At 37.0% G+C, this 22003-nt stretch overlaps 1 protein-coding gene across 4 annotated transcripts in view; it reads left to right on the top strand.

Moving 5' to 3' along the window:
- GBE1 (1,4-alpha-glucan branching enzyme 1) overlaps positions 1-21175 on the top strand; it is a 285371-nt gene extending 264196 nt beyond the window's left edge. For all 4 annotated transcript variants that reach the window (XM_065575460.1, XM_065575466.1, XM_065575471.1 and 1 more), the window contains 2 exons: positions 3754-3873; positions 19078-21175. In XM_065575460.1, the coding sequence (XP_065431532.1) occupies positions 3754-3873; positions 19078-19134 (177 nt within the window). In that variant the 3' untranslated portion in view covers positions 19135-21175. The remainder of the gene's footprint in view (positions 1-3753; positions 3874-19077) is intronic.
- Positions 21176-22003: the final 828 nt, after the last annotated feature.

The following is a 22003-nucleotide window of genomic DNA, read 5'->3' on the forward strand; positions in this document are numbered from 1 at the left end:
AGGGAGCGTTCACAAATTTGGATGCTCATCCAGCTCTCCATGAGGTCTAAAGTGGAATGAGAATCTAAAGAAATGTATAGTTTGCTACGATTTTAAAACACATTTGAATCACATTAACGAGAATGTGAATAATTGTATGGATGTTTGTTATGGGATGAGGCGAGAGAATGGTGTTTACTTGATATCTAAAAGCATTGCTGGAGATATTTTCATACCCTCAATTAAGAACATGGGATAATTTGTTTTAATGGTAACATAGCCATGAAGATTACTTTTGCTGTAAATAGTTTTAAAGGAATCATTAAAGATGTCAAAGCTTTCAACAAGATCGATAAATTATTAAATGTAATGTATACTGTAGATCATAGAAGCAAAGAGTGAAATGCTTGAGGGAGACATTCCCCCGCCATGTTCATAAAATATACAGTGGCATAGCAGCAGCCTTTGCCGAGGCTAAGCTTGGAAAGGTACCAGAGAGAGCCACTAGAAGTTGTAGTTTATGGTTATTTATGTGGTTCATGACAACAAACAAGGGGTAATTTGGACATATTTATAAAATAAAGGGGCAGATATATTTGTGCAAGTGTACAATTGTAACTTAAGGCTTTGTGGATCGAAGCTGGCAATAAAGTCCCATTTAACTAACATTCCAAAAAAAAGAAGAGATTTTGTTAGGGCCTGCTCTGATAGCCAATGTTCTCTGTTTGTCTTAGCTGGTTAAACTTTCTAGAAAACACACAGTGGTTTAGCAATCTCTGGCTCACTCCAGTGATTGCCTTCCCCACAGGAAATACTGTTCATGGAGGTCATTGGTGTCCCTAATTAAAAGCTTAATTGCTTTTGACATTTTATAGACTTTCTGCTAAAGATCATTCTTCTTTCCAAAGAAATCACTGTAATCACATGGATTGAATGATTGAAATATCTCAAAATAACATTTCATTTACTTTTAGATTGGTCTGCTTTTTGTATTGTCACTTTTTAAGCACTCTCTTTCTTGTTACTAGACACTTAAATTGAGTGGATTGTAACTTTGAAGAAAATTTCTAAGCTTCATCAACTGATATAAAGAGAGTAGTGCAGAATGATATAAATGATAGCAATTCTCCTAACATCAAAATCCTTGGACTTTGAGCAGGCACTTTATTGAAAGGCTGAGCAAACACAGACGCCTTAGAGCAGTTTAAGAGCCATTGAATGAAAGAGTATGGCTTTACTCTCCTGTAATCCTATTAGTGTAGGCCTCCATTGAAACAAGATTCTTCTATGGTCCAAAATTAAGTGGGTGGATTACAAAACACTGTTTCAGACATGTTCCTATCTGCTGTATGTACTCCAAGACCAAAAAATATTACAGTTTAGCTAAGATTGAAAGTATGCTTCTGTAACTTAAGGGCCAAAAATATTACAGGGATGTTATTTATCCCAAAATGAAACTTTACAAATTCTGGAGATTAAAAATTAAAGTTACAGCTAAAAGAAATCCAAACATGGTAAGGTATTGAAACATACAATTAATGTCTCCCTCCCCCCCTCCCCCCCCCGAACCTAAACTCTGTCCAGTACTGTGTGCAACAACCATATGATTACAATTAAGGCATTTCACTAAATGTGACCTCAGATTATATTAAACTGTGATAGATAGATACACACACACACACGCACACACAAATCAGTTTAATATAATCTGGGACCACATCCAGTAAAATGCCTTAATTGTAATTGTATGGTTATAGCACACACTACAGGGCAGAACTAAGGTCATTATATATATTTCTCTGTATAGGCTGTCTGTAAGAGATGCAAATAGTTTTCTCTTCCATTTTCATCTAGATTCAGCTTTTTATTTTATGCAAAAAATCCTGACTCCATATACTACTAAATTCTTTTATATAGCACTCCATACTTTAGTCCATCCCTTAATAATTGTTGTTGTGACGCTGACAGACCAGGTGCCAGGTCTTGCCAAGGCGGTAAATATCAGCTGGGCACTGACAAATTCATAGTGGGAACCAGACCAGCTTACTTGTACGTTAGTATTACTCAAGATAGGTGTTAGACTTGTAAGAATGTGGTTAGACGCTATAAAACACTTACAAATTGCTGCATGCATTAATCATACTTGGAATGTCTGTATCCCATGCTATAGGGTAATATGTAAGTTTTACTTTATAATTGTAAAAATGTCTGCTGTGATCTTGTGAACCCAGGCAGGAGGAGTGGTCCCCCCACACTTTATCAAGAAAAACTGAACAAACCGTTGTAGAACATCACATTACAAAGACTTGGTTAATGGCCTTCTCACACCTGTAAGGGTGCTATGTGCAAGAAAGCCAACCCCTTCATCTTGAATGCTGGAAGAAGAAAATAAAACCGGGAAATAAGAAAAATTTTTATTCCTCTTTTGATGTTTGGATTCTCAGAGGACTGGAGCTAGGAAATAAAGCAGAGATTCCCAGGATCAACCTGGGTTAGCCCTAAAAGACATTCTTTCCTGACAGATTACAACTGCCACCTTTTGGAACCATAGACTATAATTCATTTGTGTATATATGTTGCCTGCTTTAACCTTTAAATAACTCTTTCATTTCTTTTTCCTAGTTAATCAATCCTTAGTTAGTTTGCTATAGGATTGGCTACAAGCATTGTCTTTGGTATGATATCTGAGGTACAAATTGATCAGGGGTAAGTCTCTTAGGACTGGAAGCAACTTGAATTTTTTTTGATCTTTAGTGTATGGCAACCAACTATCACTGAGTCCAGCTTTCCCGAGTGGCAAGATAGACAGACTTCCCAATGGGACTGTATGTAATTCCATGATAAGACTGTTATAGTGTTTCAGTTCACTTTTTTTTTTTTTTTTTTTTTAACACCAGATTGATGAAATCTAATTATAGAACATACAACCAGTTTGGGGTTTCTGCCCTGCTTTTTGACAGTCTGCCCTGAGGCTGGCACTCATGGTTGTGAATTACTCCAAAGAGGGTGACAATTATATCGTGGTAATAAATTATATCCTTGGGTTTGTATAATTGTGGCCAGACACACTATGTTTTAAAAAAATGTTTTCCGTTAACAATACATGTATTTGTCCCCCAAATAAAAACAAATAGGCTTCTGTACTGTATCTCCAGACAGAGTTGTATTAATTAACTTTGTATCAGTTTATTTAGACTAAAACTATGTATTTTCATCACTATCAGATTAAATCACCTAATCCAAGACTCACTGAACCCAATTTAAAGATGACAATATACCACTAAATCACAGTAGCCTATGATATTTGGTTATTTATCACTGTCAAGGTACTTTAAGAAATATTGGTTTTAATCCAATTCCCTTTTTGTTCATTGTTTGTTCCCTTGCATGATTGGTGTAGTCAATCATAGATATCTGCCTAAACTAAAGTATTTAAAAATATCTGTTATATATATATATCACTGACAGGAAATTGCAAAGGACAGCAGATCACATTTGTCTTTCCTAAGAATCTGTCATAAGATGGACATTTCAGTAAATAGGAAAAAGAAATGCTATAACTTAGTGTATAAGAAAACACTAAGATACAAGTGTGGAGTTTCTGTAGTTGACCATGTATCTCTTCCCATCCTCCCCAACCCTCTTCCTCCTCTTGAATGGTTTAATGTGGTTTGTTTTTGTTTTTTTTTAAAATGTTGGAATATATTGATGTGCAATGCCAAACAGCATTTTTCTACATTTAACAACAGTGATAGTTCCTTAATAAATTGTTTTAAGTATAAAATTGCGTTGGATTCTGATGCACCAGAATATGGAGGACATCAGAGACTGGACCACAATACAGACTACTTCACTGAACAATATTCACATAATTTTCGATCTAATTCTCTTTTGGTAAGTAAAAGTTTTCATTCTGTTTTAATTATGTAACTTATTTCTCAAGCAATTTTGATATATTTGGAGTCAACAACAAACAACTGTAGGTAGATTGAAATTTTTGTTTGTCTGTCTGTTGGTGTTTTTTTGAGGGAGGATGTTGAAATCTTCCAAAATCAGTGTTTGCATGAAAGCAATAGATTAAATTAAAGACCATTAGTGATGGGTATGATTTGTTTTGATTTTCTCTTTGCAATTCCACTTAAATTTGCTTGCACCTTCCTAGGACAAAATTATTGTTATATTCAAATATTCTTTGCATAGAAAGATGCATGAAACTATTTTAATGTGAATTTGAGTTATCACTGTGATAATCACCATATTCATTTGCTTCATTTTCATGTATGAGTAACCTTGCATGCTTACCTTGTCATTAGAGCTGGGTAGACACTCTCATTGCTGCTTCCCAACCACCACCACCCTCCAGAAATTTGGATATGGGCAAATCATGTGTTTGCAAGAGGGTTCTACTTCCTTAGCTGGCAGAAAAAACTATGTAAGGTAGAATGGACATCATACATTCCCACAAAATGATTTGAGGCGGCTCCAGCTCTAGGCTGAAATAAGGGTTCCACACACTGCCACAGATAGGGTCAGGTATATATTATAATTTCTTTGGACCAAAACCTTGTATAATTCTTCTGTTAGAAGCTGCCTTTCACCTTAACGGAATATTTATTTTGAAAGCACAATCACTAGCCATATATACAACTGGAGATGGTTTTGCCTTTTTTCCATTCTGAGATTTTTGTTCCATCTACTAATGATGCCTGACTGTGTATACAATATATTGTATAACCATTTTCTCCTCTTGAATGGCATATGTGAAGTGACTTGGTTGTCTTAGCCAAGTTTCTACTGGATAAGTATCTACATTACATTACAAATACAGCTGACACTCTTGTTCAGTCTTAGTAGAAACTAAAATTTGAAAAGGCATGGATATTATTACACTAACCATTGGAAGTGAGCCATGTGATTCAGGACTGAGCCACATTGGTTTGTCAACATGAGGAAGTTTGTACTATATCTCTCTGTACTAGATTACACTGTATCATGTGAGTGCCAGTACTGTTTCTGCTGTGCCATACCCCTTCTGAGGTTAAATGGAGGACTTCGGTTCCCAGGGCTGCCCCCATCACCTTTTTTTTTTTTCAAGCACTAAATTAATTTTGTAAATTGACAATAAAGAGCGTTTCGTTGTTTTTGTGGGAATTATGTGTTTCTCAGCCATTTTCATTGTGGAAAAGTTCTTTTCACTTCATCATGTCTTTCCTCAGAGGATCGTGAAGACTTTTGTCAACATTTATTTAATATCTCAGGCTCACGGTGCCCTTATGGCACAGGTAAGTATTTCTATTGATTTTACCGATAGGGAAACTGAGGCACCAGGAAGTTGTAATTTTTCTCAAGGTTCCTTAACAACACAGAACTCCAGGAATTCTAGCTTCCAGACCTCTAGTCCCAACCCACTGCTGTAACCATTTGTGAACATTAACTCTCTGCTACTAACTTGTTTATAATACTTACAGTTGTTAACCTTAACTTGGAATGTAAATACCATTTTTAATTCTTATATGAGGAATATGACAAATGCAAAGCAGACATGTCCAGACACGAACTTGAAATATGGGACTTAATAAGAGCATGTAGAAGAAAAGCATGTAAGACATCAAAAGCAGTTAATATTTTCTTTGAGAACAAGCTGTGGCATGGCAATGGCACATCAATATTAGATTCCCAAGAGTGTCAGTCACCTCGCTTTTTTATATCCCCCAGCAATTCAATTCACAGAGCAACTTTGATGGCAACCTTGTAAGAAGCCACCGGTTGGAGGTAAAGTGCCAGTAAAAGGAAGCCAAGTTTAGGAAAGGGACAGAAAAAAACAGGGCAAAATGTTAGTACTTAAAATAGTTGAAGCAGTTTGGTAGCTGGAGCTTTCAATCCTTATTTTAAAATAAAGCCTATATAAATACCAATTTAGATCCCAATCCTTGGATAAACAGTTGTCTTTGGGGGGGGGGCATTATTACAAATTAGTTAATATTTTCAAAGCTGACTAGGTAATTTCACTGTAGAACTCTCATTCAAATTAATCAAAGTTGTACGGCTACCTTCTCCACTTGGTGTTGACATTTTCAACTGTTATTTTTTTACTGTTGGGTAAATCATCTTGTCTTCTCAAGAAGATGCTTGAGGGCTATGGGTTCCTCATTTCAGAAGTTTGAATTCCTCTCCACTACAATAATAAATAATAAAAATAGTAAACAACAATATTATGGTGGCACGCAATCTGCACCATAGTTAAGATTGCATCTCAAAGGCTTTGTTTAAATAAAGTGACATGTGAAAGCACTATATAAGAGAATAAAAATATACACAGTATAATAAGACTGTTCCTGGAAATTTAAGCTCACATAAACATGGAGGGTTAATTTTGAAGAAAAGATGATATATAGAGTGTAATTATTCTAAAAATATTATTAAATGAAGGAAATCTTCAAAGTAGTGATAGAAAATGAGCAGGAAGAAAGTGAGACACATTTGGAGGAAAGAGAGAGGTTGAAGATTAAGTTCTGAAGTGTAGGACTCATACCAGTAAACTTTGACTACAAGTGGGATGATGGTATGTGAAACCAGATACCTGTTCGTAAAAGTCACAGGGAGAAGGTTTGAAAACCATTAAGAGCTTCAAAACACACAGAAAAAATAACTCAATCTTTTTCCGTTGTTGATCTATTTAAATATTCTCATTTGCTAATTTTGCCATCTCATTGCTCACTCCTATTTCCCAATCATTAAAAAAATACATTAAATACCACTGATCCTACAGTGGAGTCTTGATGGCATCCCACTAGTAACCTTTTGCCATGATGAAAAGTGACCTTTTATTACTACTATTACTACTAGCCAGTTCCTATATGGGACAATACTTTACTTCTCATACCATGACAACTTTCCCTAATAACCTTTGGTGAGGGACTTTGTCATAGCCTTTTGAATGTCTAGGTAAATTATGTTGGTTCACCCTTTCCTTTTAAAATTTGATGAGGAGTGGGGAGCTAATTACAGTGCTTGCTCATTATACTGACAACATCTTACATCTGGTTTCTACTTTCTCAGGTATAGAGCTGGAGAAAAAAAAATTTTTCTGTTAAAGCTATTTATTACTTCAAGTCAAATTTGAGAAATAGTTTCAGTACAATAAAAAAAAAAGATTTAAAAAAAAAATACTGAAATGTTGCGGGGGGGGGGTTACTTTTTCAAAGGGAAATATTTTTACATTTTAATTTGAAACATTTCATTCTGAAGTTTAGTGATATTTGTTTTAAAAAATTCTAAGAGTAAAGAAAACACCCAAAATGAAACTAAAAAAAAAGAGAGAGAGATTCATTTCAGGTTGAACAAAACATTTTTCTGTTTCTAAAAAATCAGTTGTAGTTCAACCCAAAACAAACAAATAAAAATAAGATTTTTCAGTTAAGCCACCAAACTGAAAAAACCAAGTATTCACTCAGCTCTATAGCTAGTGTTACTTACCTACAGAGGAGAGATGGAAATTACTTGGTGGCAGCGCATGTGTGAGAGACTCAGAGTTTCAAATGAAGAAAAGTATAACATATATTCAATAATATGCCAAATCATGCCAACCAAATATCAGAGTGTTTACTCTATTTAAATTCATTGCATTCAGGGCACATTGCTTTTTGGAGGTTTATGGATGAAAGTAATAAAGGAACAGTGAATCTTGTAGCTGTTTAAGGGTTTCTTGTACAGTAACAACACTGACAATTGTTCCTGTGAGTCCTTTTACTGAAAATATAAAGCCATTGTCTTTATAGTAATTCTGCTATTCCCAGCTTCAGAGCATCAGCAATGTCCACAGCCACACACACACACAAAATTGTTGCTGTCTATTATAACCATATAAATATATGTAGATCTTGCAATATATATTTTACTGATATTTTTGCCCATGCTAACATACTGTACTATAATCCTCTCTATTATAATTGGCCTGCAGCTAAGATGCCTTTATTGATAAGCCACTGGCAAAGTAGAATGGATTTTATAAAAAAGTATAATTATATACCTATCAGTAAAACTTAAACTTAGCTTTCCTTTTGCTTTAGTTGTGTTGAATTAGCTTGAAAAAAGTCAACTTTTTTAAGATAGGGAATTATTCAATTTTCCTTATGCACTTATTCATATAGTCTGTTTCTGATATATAATATTAAAATAATACAACAATTCACAGTCGGTTCTATTTAATTTAGGACACTCTCAAAGTAACCCCACATTATAGTTCTATATTTATATCTATTATTTGGGGTTACTTTGAGAGTGTCCTAAATTAAATAGAACCGACTGTGAATCATTGTATTAAGAAAAATCCTTATTGTCACTTTTCACTTTGGCTCTAACATATAATATTCAGTGCTAGAATTCAATTTTCTGCATTCCTTGTGACAGTTGATAGACTAAAGCATTCTCGTAGAGTGAAATGATCTAAAGCACTTTGTGACCCTTATCTTTGAAAATAGTCATTTGCATAACTTTCATGACAAGGATTTGTGCATTGATTTTTAAGGGCCTGATGTAGTCTTTAGCTGACTGGATTTTTTATACCATAAAGATTATGTAGAATAAGCTTTGTAGTTAGAAAATTAACTGTTTCTAAAAGAGAAGGGGATAAAATAAAGGTTAGGTCTTTAATACCAGCCAGCTCTTTTGATATTTTTACCTCCTATTGTGTACCTGATGATTAAAGCTTTTTAGTTTCTATTCATACATGTTCTTAGATTATTTGATTTCTAAAGGAAAGAAAACATACAGTGGAATGGCTTCTAAAACACCTGGTACTTTTCCAGTAGACTGCATTAGTGTATAATATTCTCTTTAGTTTCACCTCATTCCTTGTTTCCCCTTTCTTCTGTAAACAAAATTATAGAAAAATAGCACAAGAGAAAACAGAAGAGAAATCGTGTGATAGTCTATGCAATAGCTGCAGTTACTTTACATAACTGAGTTGAGACTATTCTGAAAAATGATTTTCTGCATATTCATGCCTTATAGCTGTAATTTAAAAAACAAAAAGTCATTCAAAACTTCATTTTACTTTAAATGTAGCTTTTTAGTCTTACAAAGTATCTAATATTGGAGCCAAACATGTAACAAAACTTAATTTTAAATATATTTGACTTAACACACAAATCATATACAGAAAGCAAAACTATCTAATATCTTAATCATTGGCTTATTATATCCTCACTGTAATATCAATGCCCATTTAAAAAAAATAGAGAGAGAGACATGAGATGATTTCCAAGTAAAATCCTTATTTTAATTAAGTTAAGGAAAAGGTAGCACATACAGTGCTGTCAGTCTTCTGCACCCACCAGCTGCAGAACACAGTAGCTGCCTATCAAGTGTTTTTATATAGTGCCCGACACAATAATATCTACCTGTGAATTCTAGTCTTTATTATTTACTGGGATAATACACATGATTGGAATGTTGGTGTGGATGGGTACAGCTTGCTCAGGAAGGATAGACAGGGGGAAAAGGGAGGAGGTGTTGCCTTATATATTAAAAATGTACACACTTGGACTGAGGTAGAGATGGACATAGGAGACGGAAGTGTTGAGAGTCTCTGGGTTAGGCTAAAAGGGGTAAAAAACAAGGGAGATGTCATGCTAGGAGTCTACTACAGGCCACCTAACCAGGTGGAAGAGGTGGATGAGGCTTTTTTTAAGCAACTAACAAAATCATCCAAAGCCCAAGATTTGGTGGTGATGGGGGACTTCAACTATCCGGATATATGCTGGGAAAATAACACAGCGGGGCACAGACTATCCAACAAATTCTTGGACTGCATTGGAGACAACTTTTTATTTCAGAAGGTTGAAAAAGCTACTTGGGGGGAAGCTGTTCTAGACTTGATTTTAACAAATAGGGAGGAACTCATTGAGAATTTGAAAGTAGAAGGCAGCCTGGGTGAAAGTGATCATGAAATCATAGAGTTTGCAATTCTAAGGAAGGGTAGAAGGGAGAACAGCAAAATAGAGACAATGGATTTCAGGAAGGCAGATTTTGGTAAGCTCAGAGAGCTGATAGATAAGGTCCCATGGGAATCAAGACTGAGGGGAAAAACAACTGAGGAGAGTTGGCAGTTTTTCAAAGGGACACTATTAAGGGCCCAAAAGCAAGCTATTCCGCTGGTTAGGAAAGATAGAAAATGTGGCAAAAGACCACCTTGGCTTAACCACGAGATCTTGCATGATCTAAAAAATAAAAAGGAGTCATATAAAAAATGGAAACTAGGACAGATTACAAAGGATGAATATAGGCAAACAACACAGGAATGCAGGGGCAAGATTAGAAAGGCAAAGGCACAAAATGAGCTCAAACTAGCTACGGGAATAAAGGGAAACAAGAAGACTTTTTATCAATACATTAGAAGCAAGAGGAAGTCCAAAGACAGGGTAGGCCCACTGCTTAGTGAAGAGGGAGAAACAGTAACAGGAAACTTGGAAATGGCGGAGATGCTTAATGACTTCTTTGTTTCGGTCTTCACCGAGAAGTCTGAAGGAATGCCTAACATAGTGAATGCTAATGGGAAGGGGGTAGGTTTAGCAGATAAAATAAAAAAAGAACAAATTAAAAATCACTTAGAAAAGTTAGATGCCTGCAAGTCACCAGGGCCTGATGGAATGCATCCTAGAATACTCAAGGAGCTAATAGAGGAGGTATCTGAGCCTCTAGCTATTATCTTTGGAAAGTCATGGGAGACGGGAGAGATTCCAGAAGACTGGAAAAGGGCAAATATAGTGCCCATCTATAAAAAGGGAAATAAAAACAACCCAGGAAACTACAGACCAGTTACTTTAACTTCTGTGCCAGGGAAGATAATGGAGCAAGTAATTAAGGAAATCATCTGCAAACACTTGGAAGGTGGTAAGGTGATAGGGAACAGCCAGCATGGATTTGTGAAGAATAAATCATGTCAGACCAATCTGATAGCTTTCTTTGATAGGATAACGAGCCTTGTGGATAAGGGTGAAGCTGTGGATGTGGTATACCTAGACTTTAGTAAGGCATTTGATACGGTCTCGCATGATATTCTTATCGATAAACTAGGCAAATACAATTTAGATGGGGCTACTATAAGGTGGGTGCATAACTGGCTGGATAACCGTACTCAGAGAGTTGTTATTAATGGTTCCCAATCCTGTTGGAAATGCATAACGAGTGGGGTACCGCAGGGGTCTGTTTTGGGACCGGCACTGTTCAATATCTTCATCAACGACTTAGATATTGGCATAGAAAGTACGCTTATTAAGTTTGTGGATGATACCAAACTGGGAGGGATTGCAACTGCTTTGGAGGACAGGGTCATAATTCAAAATGATCTGGACAAATTGGAGAAATGGTCTGAGTTAAACAGGATGAAGTTTAACAAAGACAAATGCAAAGTGCTCCACTTAGGAAGGAAAAATCAGTTTCACACATACAGAATGGGAAGAGACTGTCTAGGAAGGAGTACGGCAGAAAGGGATCTAGGGGTTATAGTGGACCACAAGCTAAATATGAGTCAACAGTGTGATGCTGTTGCAAAAAAAGCAAACATGATTCTGGGATGTATTAACAGGTGTGTTGTGAGCAAGACACGAGAAGTCATTCTTCCACTCTACTCTGCTCTGGTTAGGCCTCAGCTGGAGTATTGTGTCCAGTTCTGGGCACCGCATTTTAAAAAAGATGTGGAGAAATTGGAAAGGGTCCAGAGAAGAGCAACAAGAATGATTAAAGGTCTTGAGAACATGACCTATGAAGGAAGGCTGAAAGAATTGGGTTTTGTTTAGTTTGGAAAAGAGAAGACTGAGAGGGGACATGATAGCAGTTTTCAGGTATTTAAAAGGGTGTCATAAGGAGGAAGGAGAAAACTTGTTCACCTTAGCCTCTAAGGATAGAACCAGAAGCAATGGGTTTAAACTGCAGCAAGGGAGGTCTAGGTTGGACATTAGGAAAAAGTTCCTAACTGTCAGGGTGGTTAAACACTGGAATAAATTGCCTAGGGAGGTTGTGGAATCTCCATCTCTGGAGATATTTAAGAGTAGGTTAGATAAATGTCTATCAGGGATGGTCTAGACAGTATTTGGTCCTGCCATGCGGGCAGGGGACTGGACTCGATGACCTTTCGAGGTCCCTTCCAGTCCTAGAATCTATGAATCTACTATGTCCAGTGCAAAAATGAGCATGAAATAACTTCTCAGATTGGATTTTGAGCCATCAGAATGAGTTGTAGGCTGGTTTCATTGCAACTCCAGCCAATTTTGTTTGGTGTTGGAGGTATTGGCGAATGTTAGCGTTCCTGTTAACAAATATTTACCTAATGGTGAGTCTAGCCTGAGTGATCAGAAAGTGCTGAGTGGGTGCTTGCAAGTTGTAGAAGAGTTTCTGGCTTTCTGTATTTGGGGAATACTGTCTGTCAGGGTGTGCTCCCAGATTCCATTCAATGTAGTTGCTCATTTTGCACAAAGCTTCGTAACTATTGCCATTTACTCAAGTTTGTCCCTAAGCAACTGAGTATCTGAAAGGATTTTCATGCAGATTGCTTTGGTTGGTGCCAACTGTCGTCTGTGTTATTGCACCCTTTAAGTAGAAGGACAGTAATGTGAACCCAATGTGAGGGGGCATTTAAGAAGTTTTCCTATATATTGGCTATGGTAAGCTTTTGTTTCTTGATGCCATCCAGATTATGAAAGCAACAAACCTAGGGAATAGCATATGACCAACAAGAACAGAATATCTGCATCCCTTGCCAATACCAAAAATATTTGTACATTTGTGTGTTCCTCTACCCTCTATGTGTTATTGTGAGACCATTTGCATCAATGAAACGTGCTTATGGAACCTCGTGAACCTAGATGCAAATCTGCTTAATAATTATACTAACTGTTTAATGTCTTTTATTACACTAGTGGCCAGTCTGTATTGGGGTTGCATTGTCATAGATACTATACAAATATGTACAAAGAAATAGTCCTAAAGAGCTTTATAGTCTAAAAAGACAAGTAATATACAAATGTTTTTGAAGATAAATCAAATATATAAAAATTACAAATTTTTGTTGTTATAAAGAACCTAGCATCCCCATATATCTTAAGGCTTGTCTACATGGGGACACTCGGGCAGATTAATCCAAATGTACTTTTCAAATAGATTAAGGAAACCTCATTTAAACGCTTGTGTGGAGGCTCTTATTCAGAATTAAAGGGGCCTTAATTTGGTTTAGTTCAATTCAGTGAAAAGCACCTTAATTAAGATAAACCGAATTAAGGCCACTTCAGTTCTAAATAAGATCATCCACAGAGGGGTTTAGCGTGGTTTAAGTAATCCACTTTAAACATTAATTTGGATTAATTTTCCTGAGTGTCCCCATGTAGGCAAGCCCTAACATGACTTTCTGCTTTCTCTCACCTTGCTGAGAGTCTTTGTATCCTCAGTGATTAATATCCACCTGTCAAAGCCTATATTTCACAGGCCAGTCTGCATGTCTTTGTCCCAGTCAATTTCATTATTGTCCTTTCAATTGGGTATTTTCCTTAATACAACTCTGCCCTCCCATAGTCATTTTCTGTTCTAAAATGTGACTTAGGGACAGAGGTCTAAACCCTTTGCAGCATAGGCTTTCTGGCAGAGGTGAATTTTGAAGGAGAAGAGGATAGTCAGCTTACGGACTAGTTCAGGGAAGGTAATGTGAGAAGTTGACAAACATGCAGAGAAGCTGAAGGGCTAATGTGATGAGACAAGAGCTGACAGAATGGGAAGCAGAGTTATGAAGGACCTTGAAGATGAGGACCAGGAAGATGGAAAGTGATCTAGTGAATTAGAAGAGGGTACAGTGGGAGGATTCAGAATTGGGTGAAGTGATTAGAACAGGCAAAGAAGATGATCTTAGCAGACAGTTTTCTGTGAAGAGGAGAGATGATACAGGTGTTTGGGAGGCTGGAGATTACCGTAATCCACATAGGAAGTAATGAGGGCATGGATGTGTCCTAAGACTTTTTGGATAGAAAGAAAAGGGTGGATCTTACAAATATAATGGAGAAAGAAGCAGCAACATTTGGACACAGCTTGATTTTGTAAAATGCAAACGAGAGGGAGAAGTCAAAGATGTGAACCTCCCGTTATGGGCTTGAGTGACAGGGAGGATGGTGTAGGTGTTCAATGACAGAATGGGTGGTGTGCAGAGTGAGTTGGGAGGGAAAACCAGGAGTTCAGTTTTATCTCTTGTTAACTTCAATGGATGATGAAACATAAAGGAGGAGATTCAAAGACAGGCTCAGATTTGCTATTGGAGGGAAGGGACAGGTCGGGACTGGAGATAAAGATTGTAGTTGAAACCATGTGAGTGGGTGAAATAACGCAGAGATAGTGTGTAAATGGAGGAGGGTGGGCCAATAAGAGCCTTCTGGGACCCCTGCAGAGAATGAAAGAGGGGGAGGAGGATCCACAAAAATTACACCAATCTGATAGCTTAAGAAAGGACACGGGACTTTGAGGGGCATGATCAAGGTCTGTGCTCATGTGTATCTTGAACTCACCTGAAATCTGGATACGTTTTGGCCAAATGCACAAGCATCAGCTTAAATCCACAAACTTTGAGCAGAGACAGGTTGATACAGTTCTTAAGGCCAAGAAGCAACCCCACCACTTGTGCAAATCTATCTTTGTTGTCTTTTGGGAGGAAAGGGTTTGTGTATTTATCCTGTCCCCTTTCAGCTCCTGGATGCATTCTGGTGGCCACCTCTGGAGAATCTTCCAGGGACCCAGTAGCAACTTGAATATTACAAAGTTATAAGGATGGGGCAGTCACAAAGTAGGCTGAGTGCTTTCGAGTCCCTAAGGTCTTCATAGTACTCTCCACTACCCCTTGTTGCAGTAGGAGAGGGGAGATGTTCTCTTTCCCACAGCAGTGGATTCCTAAACAAACAAAGTGAAGCGAGAGCACAAGATAAGCCTTAGTGCACAGTTGCTAGGAAACTTGTTTGCTTGGAGGTTTGGGTATTACAAGTCCACTCAAATGGATCCTGCAAGGCTTAGTTCTTGGAAACACAAACTGGATACTGCAGGGTTTGTTCAGCCCTAATGAGGACACATTTAACACTGTTTAAAACATTTTTGGCATCAGCAAACATAAATTATTCAAGGTAACACCTGATGATGCTCTTATGCTAAAGTACATCTGATACTTTGGCCAGAACATCCTTCTTTGGGGCTTGTATCGCTTAAGACACAGCATCTGATAGATGGTTTTAAAGTGATCTTGATGGTTTAGTCTATATACTCTATTAAACATTTGAATAACATTCCTGTTCTTCATAAGAAATTACAAGTACATGTATTTTGAATAAAGGAATATAAATCCTACAGTGTAAGAGATGCATGCATTTGTCAAACTATCATTGTTTACATATAACCTTCTGCTGTCTCTTGCACACAGTCTAGGTTGGCAATTCACAGCTAAAATATTTTGATACTTATAGTGCCCTTAAGAAGATGAAAATTGAAAATTAAAAACCCTAAACACCACATTTTAGGAAATAGTGTGTGCGCATGCAAAGTACATTTTTGAACTCCAAAAAGTGGGCATGGGGCCATACAGAGAGAAATAAAGACCTGGTCCTCTGCAAAAGAGCTTCCAGTCTAAATTGCATAGGACACCCAAGTGTTAGTAATAAAAGAAAAGGAAGACCTTTGGCTAGCTTCTCTTTTGAGTTTGCCCAGGAATGGAAGGTTTGATACTAGGTGGTAACTAATTAGGCTCTGTGCAGCAAGAGTGGGTTTAATCAGCATTGGACTATTCTATTCTAATTAGGTTCTTATACAGCCCTCATCACCATAGTATCCAGTCAGACTATTGCAAGTTTTAAAGAGGGAAAGGAAGATTCCTTCACTGAATGAAAATCTACTTCCCTAAAAATATTTTGTTTAAATGCATAGATTTTATATTGGTTACCTGGGAGGGTTTGAAGATAGTTAACAAACATGCGTTTTCTGAAGATATAGGGCCTGATTCACATCTCTGTTACAGCCCCCTGTAAAATCATTTTACACCACCAGAGTTTTGCTAAGTCACTATTATCAGGCCCTAAAGGGACAGCTGAGGATTTCCCTGGCACTGGGGAATCCTCCAGTGGCATAAAGACAGCCTTACAGTATCCACTTCCCTGCTCAGGCATAGAATACACGGTAAAGGCTAGAAATGGGGGAGTTGAAACATAATATACTAATCCACAAGGCAAAATGATCACTAGGGAATCATTCTAGCAAGGATAAGTTAGAACATCCAAGTGGTTGCACATACGTGCACCAGGGGGCAGTTAGTGATGTGAAAGGGTGACTTCGGCAAACCCATCTTTTTCCTTCTCCTTCCTCACCCCTGCACTGAGCACAATCTGCACTGAACTCTATGCTAAATGCCCACTGACATTAGATAACTCAGGCTCATTGGTTGCAAACCCACAGTAGAAACTATTTCCTTTATTTTCTTTTGCTAATATGCTCTTATCTTGTTGGCTTTTATAGTGTAACTCATCTGGAAGGCATTTGATACTACAAGAGTTTTGTAGCCATCAAATAGTTGTAATTGTATTGTCGGGTTTCTATGTATCTATATTAGCTGAACATTATGACTTCCACCTGGCTGGACACATTGAGTTTTTGTTAGGCTGATAAATATTTCACTCAGAAATTGATTGCTATAAGAGCAACGTCACTGAATTTTAAACACATGGCTTCAGGAGGTCAGTCATGTGCTTTGTGTTTCATTATAGTGTGTGTAATATGGTGGCCATTAAAAAGTCAGTGTGTGCCAGCAGTTGCCGTACAGTAGTCTCTGGAATAGCATAATTTCCCTTATAATTCTTATAAGAGCTCTCAAATACCTATGTATACCAGTTTGGAGGGGAAAAAGTCTTCTGAATAACTTCTACTGTAGCACTATAAGGAATCTTGATCTAGATTCATATTTGTCGTAGTTGCTCTCAACTGTTTGACTGCTCTTTAACATTTTATTTAACACCTGATGGGTGCTACATAACCTGTGTGAAATCCATTGGTATAATGGTAGTTTTCAGTGAATAGGTGCTCGCATATTTGTCACTGCTTTGATTCAGGAAAGAGGCTGAATTGTGAAAAAGCATGGAGACGGTAACTAGAAATAATTCCTGTAAGTCAGGAGTCGGACATATGGGCAGGGCGGAATTGAGGTACAGCAGGGCTCATTGAGCTCAGGGCCGGCTCCAGGGTTTTGGCCGCCCCAAGCAGCCAAAACAAACAAACAAACAAAAAAAAGCCAGGATCGTGATCTGCGGCGACAATTCGGACAGGAGGTCCTTCACTCCCAGGCGGATTGAGGGACCGTCCGCCGAATTGCCGCCGAATACCTGGACCTGCCGCCCCTCTCCGGAGCGGCCGCCCCAAGCACCTGCTTGAGAAGCTGGTGCCTGGAGCCAGCCCTGGGGATAAATGGAAGACTTGTGCCATATAGAGAGAGTTCGGAACCATTTCCCAACCACAAAAACTGCTTTTGAAAACATGTTTAAAATTCTGGTTTGTAAGAAAATGCAGTGGTGTCACATTGGGCTAGCTCCTCAACTGGAGTTAATTGACATAATTCCATTGATATCATCAGAGCTATGCCGGTTTACTTCAGCTGAACACATGGCCTATAATATTTTTAATGACGTGTTCCTAACTTGGACACCAACCAGAGCAATCATTATTCCCTTTGTCAAACTTCATTTTTATAGTTGTAGCTGTAGTAACTTTTCACATCTGTGGAATCATTTTTATTGGAAAAGAAATTGGAAACTCTCTCTCTGATTTAAATCTACATAACGAATTTCTCTGTAAATCCATAACTTCCAAACCTTATTCTGTGAGCTAGTTGACTTAAACCAACTTTATTTGGTATTTCCTCTTCTCTGGAACAGATTTGTAGGAGTTATTTATCAATGAAACCTTATGGGATATCACCGTGTTTACTAGTGACCCCAGCTGAGATGCATTGGACATGCTACGGTCTGGTTCGATGAAGATCAGTTCTTTTTTTCTCTCTCTTTTTCCTAAAGCTGTTTGCTTTTCCACCTTTCATTCCAGTTGCAAACTATGAAAGCCTTTCACTACTGTCAGTCAGGCTCTAACTTGGAGATAACATGGCTGAAAATAGCAGAATTTTAAGAATGCCCAGGGAAAGAAAGATGACCTAAACAAGGACATTGTCAAACTGAAACAAATAACCCTCAATCATGTGTTAGTTTTTATAATTTCATTTTTAATGAGTTGTTCTGCACATATGAGCAGCTGTATTTGTCAATGGTTAGAGTGCCACATAGCAAAATATTTGGTAAACAGTACATGCCAAGATGTGTTTTTCCCATTGTGAATCTAATCTGTGCTTAGAAGGAATAAATATAATTGTCACAAATTCTTTTTCATCTTTGAGAAATCTTTTTAAATAATTCAAGTTGTTTATCATAATCCAAAGGTTAAATAAAAACATCATTTGACTAGAAAATCAGAATTTAGCAATGATCAATTGGAATCAATTTCTATGTTCAACATTTTGTTCTATCAGATACTTACGTTCCATAGATGTCAAAATGGTAAAAATGCATTGCTGTGTTATATTTCTTGTATTTACCTGTGTGAAATGACATCACAGACCTTGGGGCAGCTTTAATTCACAACACAATACTGTTCAAATGCTGTGGTAAGAGTTTGTAATTTATCACTGTGCAGTCTATCGACCTAGATGTCCTCAAATTTCTTAACTTGGCAATTGTAAATCAAATGGAGCCCTCTAGTGGTAACTGCATAAAAATATCACCCTATGGCTGATCATAAGTAAGGGGGGAAATCCTACAATGAGGGTCTGATTAAGATTGCCTTGCATGACTCTGACATGGGAGAGTGGGCAATCAAATTACACTTTAAATGTGATTCATAGTAATTACAACATTTCAAAAATGTTTGGTAAGTTTTAATGACCTGAAATGTTTCACTCTCAAATGCCTGTTTATGTAGTGATTTATACAGCCCCAATGAAAAATCATGTCAAGTGTGATTCATGTTCTGTTGTTGTTCTTTTATTAGGTGTACATTCCAAGCAGAGTGGCGATTGTGCTCCAGAATATGGATATCCCGAACTGAAGAACTACATAACCATCACTGCAGAAGCAAAATGTGGAGAAGAAATATTGTACCAACACTCAACATCACAGAATTCACACTATGGCTGCTTTTTGAAACTAAACATAGTAATATTAGGTCACTGAAATCTAGGATTAATATTTACATATAATTATAGTGCTCTCAAGTTGCTAAAATCTAATTCAAGGAGACAACATATGAAAGAAATAGAAAGAAAAATGCATCTTTGCATTTTTGATGTTACAGCATTACATTTTAAAACATTTCAGAGCAGCTGGCATTCTCAATTAAACTGTCATTTCCAGTGTCTTATCAGGAACAATGTTGTACCGAAAGTGTTCTTGCTCTGATTTCAGCAATTTCTTTGAATCCTTTTTAATCATTTTGGTATTGAATTCAAATATCCATTACAGATCATTGTCTCCTGTTAGGATAAAGAGAAAAACAGTATGTTGAAGTAAAACATAAATAATCTGACAAAAGGCAGCCTTCTGTGTTTGAGGGATCCCATTCTGCAGCAAATTCCAAGATACATCTAGGATGTGCAGTTTTTCCAATCAAGAATACTGTCCTCTGCCATTTTTATTTAATGAAAATTTCACAGTAAAATCTTAAAAGCTAGTGGATAAACTGGGACACATCACTTGGGTTCTAGTCATGGCTCTCTGTCACTTATCTGTTCTGTGATCTTGGGCAAGTCATTTCACTCTCTGTTCCTCAGGTTCCATATCTGAAAAATGGGGCTTATGATACTTGCCTACCTTTTTACAAAGCATTTTGAGGTGAGAAGTGGTCTGTGAGAGCGAAGTACTATTACATTTACTGAAATGGTACAATAAGTGAAACTATTTTAAAACGAACATTTATTCTTTTACATACTCTCTCATAAATCTAAGGACCCTGTAGCCACTGGTTTTACTGCTTCCTAAAGCTGCCATTTAACTTGGAGCACTTGTAATGTTGATCTTGCATTTTTATAATTTAAAAAATATTTTGCTTACCAGGAAAGAAACAGTATTAGAAATATAGATATATGTTGTTCAAACCAAGCTTTTTGATACGGTCAAGCTAGTAAATGGTTTGGAGTGCTGGCTGAAATTGTTATCTACGTGAATTCTTTACAAGAAATCCAGCATAGTAAAGAATAAGATTCTGTATATTCACATTGTATCGGCAGAGTATTCATTTTAACTCTGAAAAGGTCATACAGATTTAAAGACAAATGCTTTATTTTGCTACACTAATTTAAAAACATGTTGACCTACATATTTGTATATGCTCCAAAATGAGGTTTTATTTTGCTTTACAATCTATTTTGATTTACAGTTCCAAGTTTTCTAATTCAGAAATATTCAACAGAGAAAATGTCCCCAACAGGGTTTATTAATTCATAGTTCTATACATCAGTCATCTTCTATGTAAGCTTTGTCTTCTAAATGGCTGAACATTTATGCCCACACTGACAAAAACCTTGCATGTTTTTTATTATATTTACTAGAACTTTAACTTGGAAATATTTCAAAAACAAAAGAATGAGTGGGACAGCATAATATAACATGATGGGAAACCAGTCTTTTGATGATTTCACATTAAAAGGAGTTCATGAACATCCCAACTCTTACTGTATTCTGTGCAACAGATATATGAAAGACAAATACCATATGCAACAGTGCTATGTAATGTCACAGCTCCTTTCCCTCCCTTAATTCATTGTGCATTAATGAGCTATAAATGCATTCCCGTACACTTATGCTTAAAAAAGTAAACTGAAGTGTTTTAATAACTGGAACCAATTATTGTTTCCAAAGTTGTAAACTTTGTAGTGAAATAACAAGCAATGTAATTATCTGCTATATTTACGTTAAATTGATCTGCTAATATATCCTGTAGATTTTACTGGCACATGTTCCAGCGTTCCAAAATGTAATGCAAGGCAATTGCCTTTGTCAAACTATTGTGCAAGAGAAGCAATAAATGTGTGATGTGAAGTAGAAACTGTAAAATTACATGCAAATAAACTGTGAGAAGGGTAAAACATAAATGCATATGTGGTTTTCTTCACTCATAAAAAATGTGTAGTAGTCTAATACTGGAGGCTAACACTAGATATTATTGGTAGGGTTTGAAATCAGGAATTTGCCTCAAGCACTCAGAAGCAATCTAGTGGTTTGCTGCTCAAGAATGATATGTTGTTCGTTTTACATACTGAATACTTACAAAAGATTATATTTAAAAACAATTAAGCGACGATTAAGGTTAAAAAGTCAGGCACTTAAGTTAGGAAATGCCAGAATGTAATCTTAATTTGACCTTCATGTATGTATGCATTACAATACAGTCTTGAATGACATGATCACATACTATTTTTTTTCCATAGGATGTCTGTCTCATTAGTTGCACAGGATGAATCTGCTCTGGGGATGAATCAGGGTTGTGTTATGAAGCAGGCTGCTGTCTATAGGACCCCTGCCTCATTGGTTTAAGACATTGGAAGATGTATAGTGAATGAGGAGGAGGATTGCAGGAAGTGAAAGGATGGTCTCTTGTAGTTAAAGAGAGAAGGTGGGTGAGGTAATGTGTTCTATTGAACCAACAGAATGTCCGCCTAGAGAACTAGATTCTGTCCCTGCCTGGGCCACAGGGTTCCTATGTGATACTGGGCAAGTCATTTAAACCAAGTGGCCGCTGCATTCCTCATTTTCTTGGTATCCAGCTTGTGACAGCTGAGGCATGATTTTGCAAAAGTGATGAGCACTTGCAGCTGAGGACGATGTTAGCTGTGCTCTGAATATATAAAGTGCTATCTAATGCGAAGTATTCATAAAAGTCAGGCCCTAGGCTTCTCAGAATGGGCATGCAATATTAGTTG

Source organism: Chrysemys picta, chromosome 1, assembly GCF_011386835.1.
Source record: "Chrysemys picta bellii isolate R12L10 chromosome 1, ASM1138683v2, whole genome shotgun sequence".
Lineage (NCBI taxonomy): Eukaryota > Metazoa > Chordata > Testudines > Emydidae > Chrysemys > Chrysemys picta.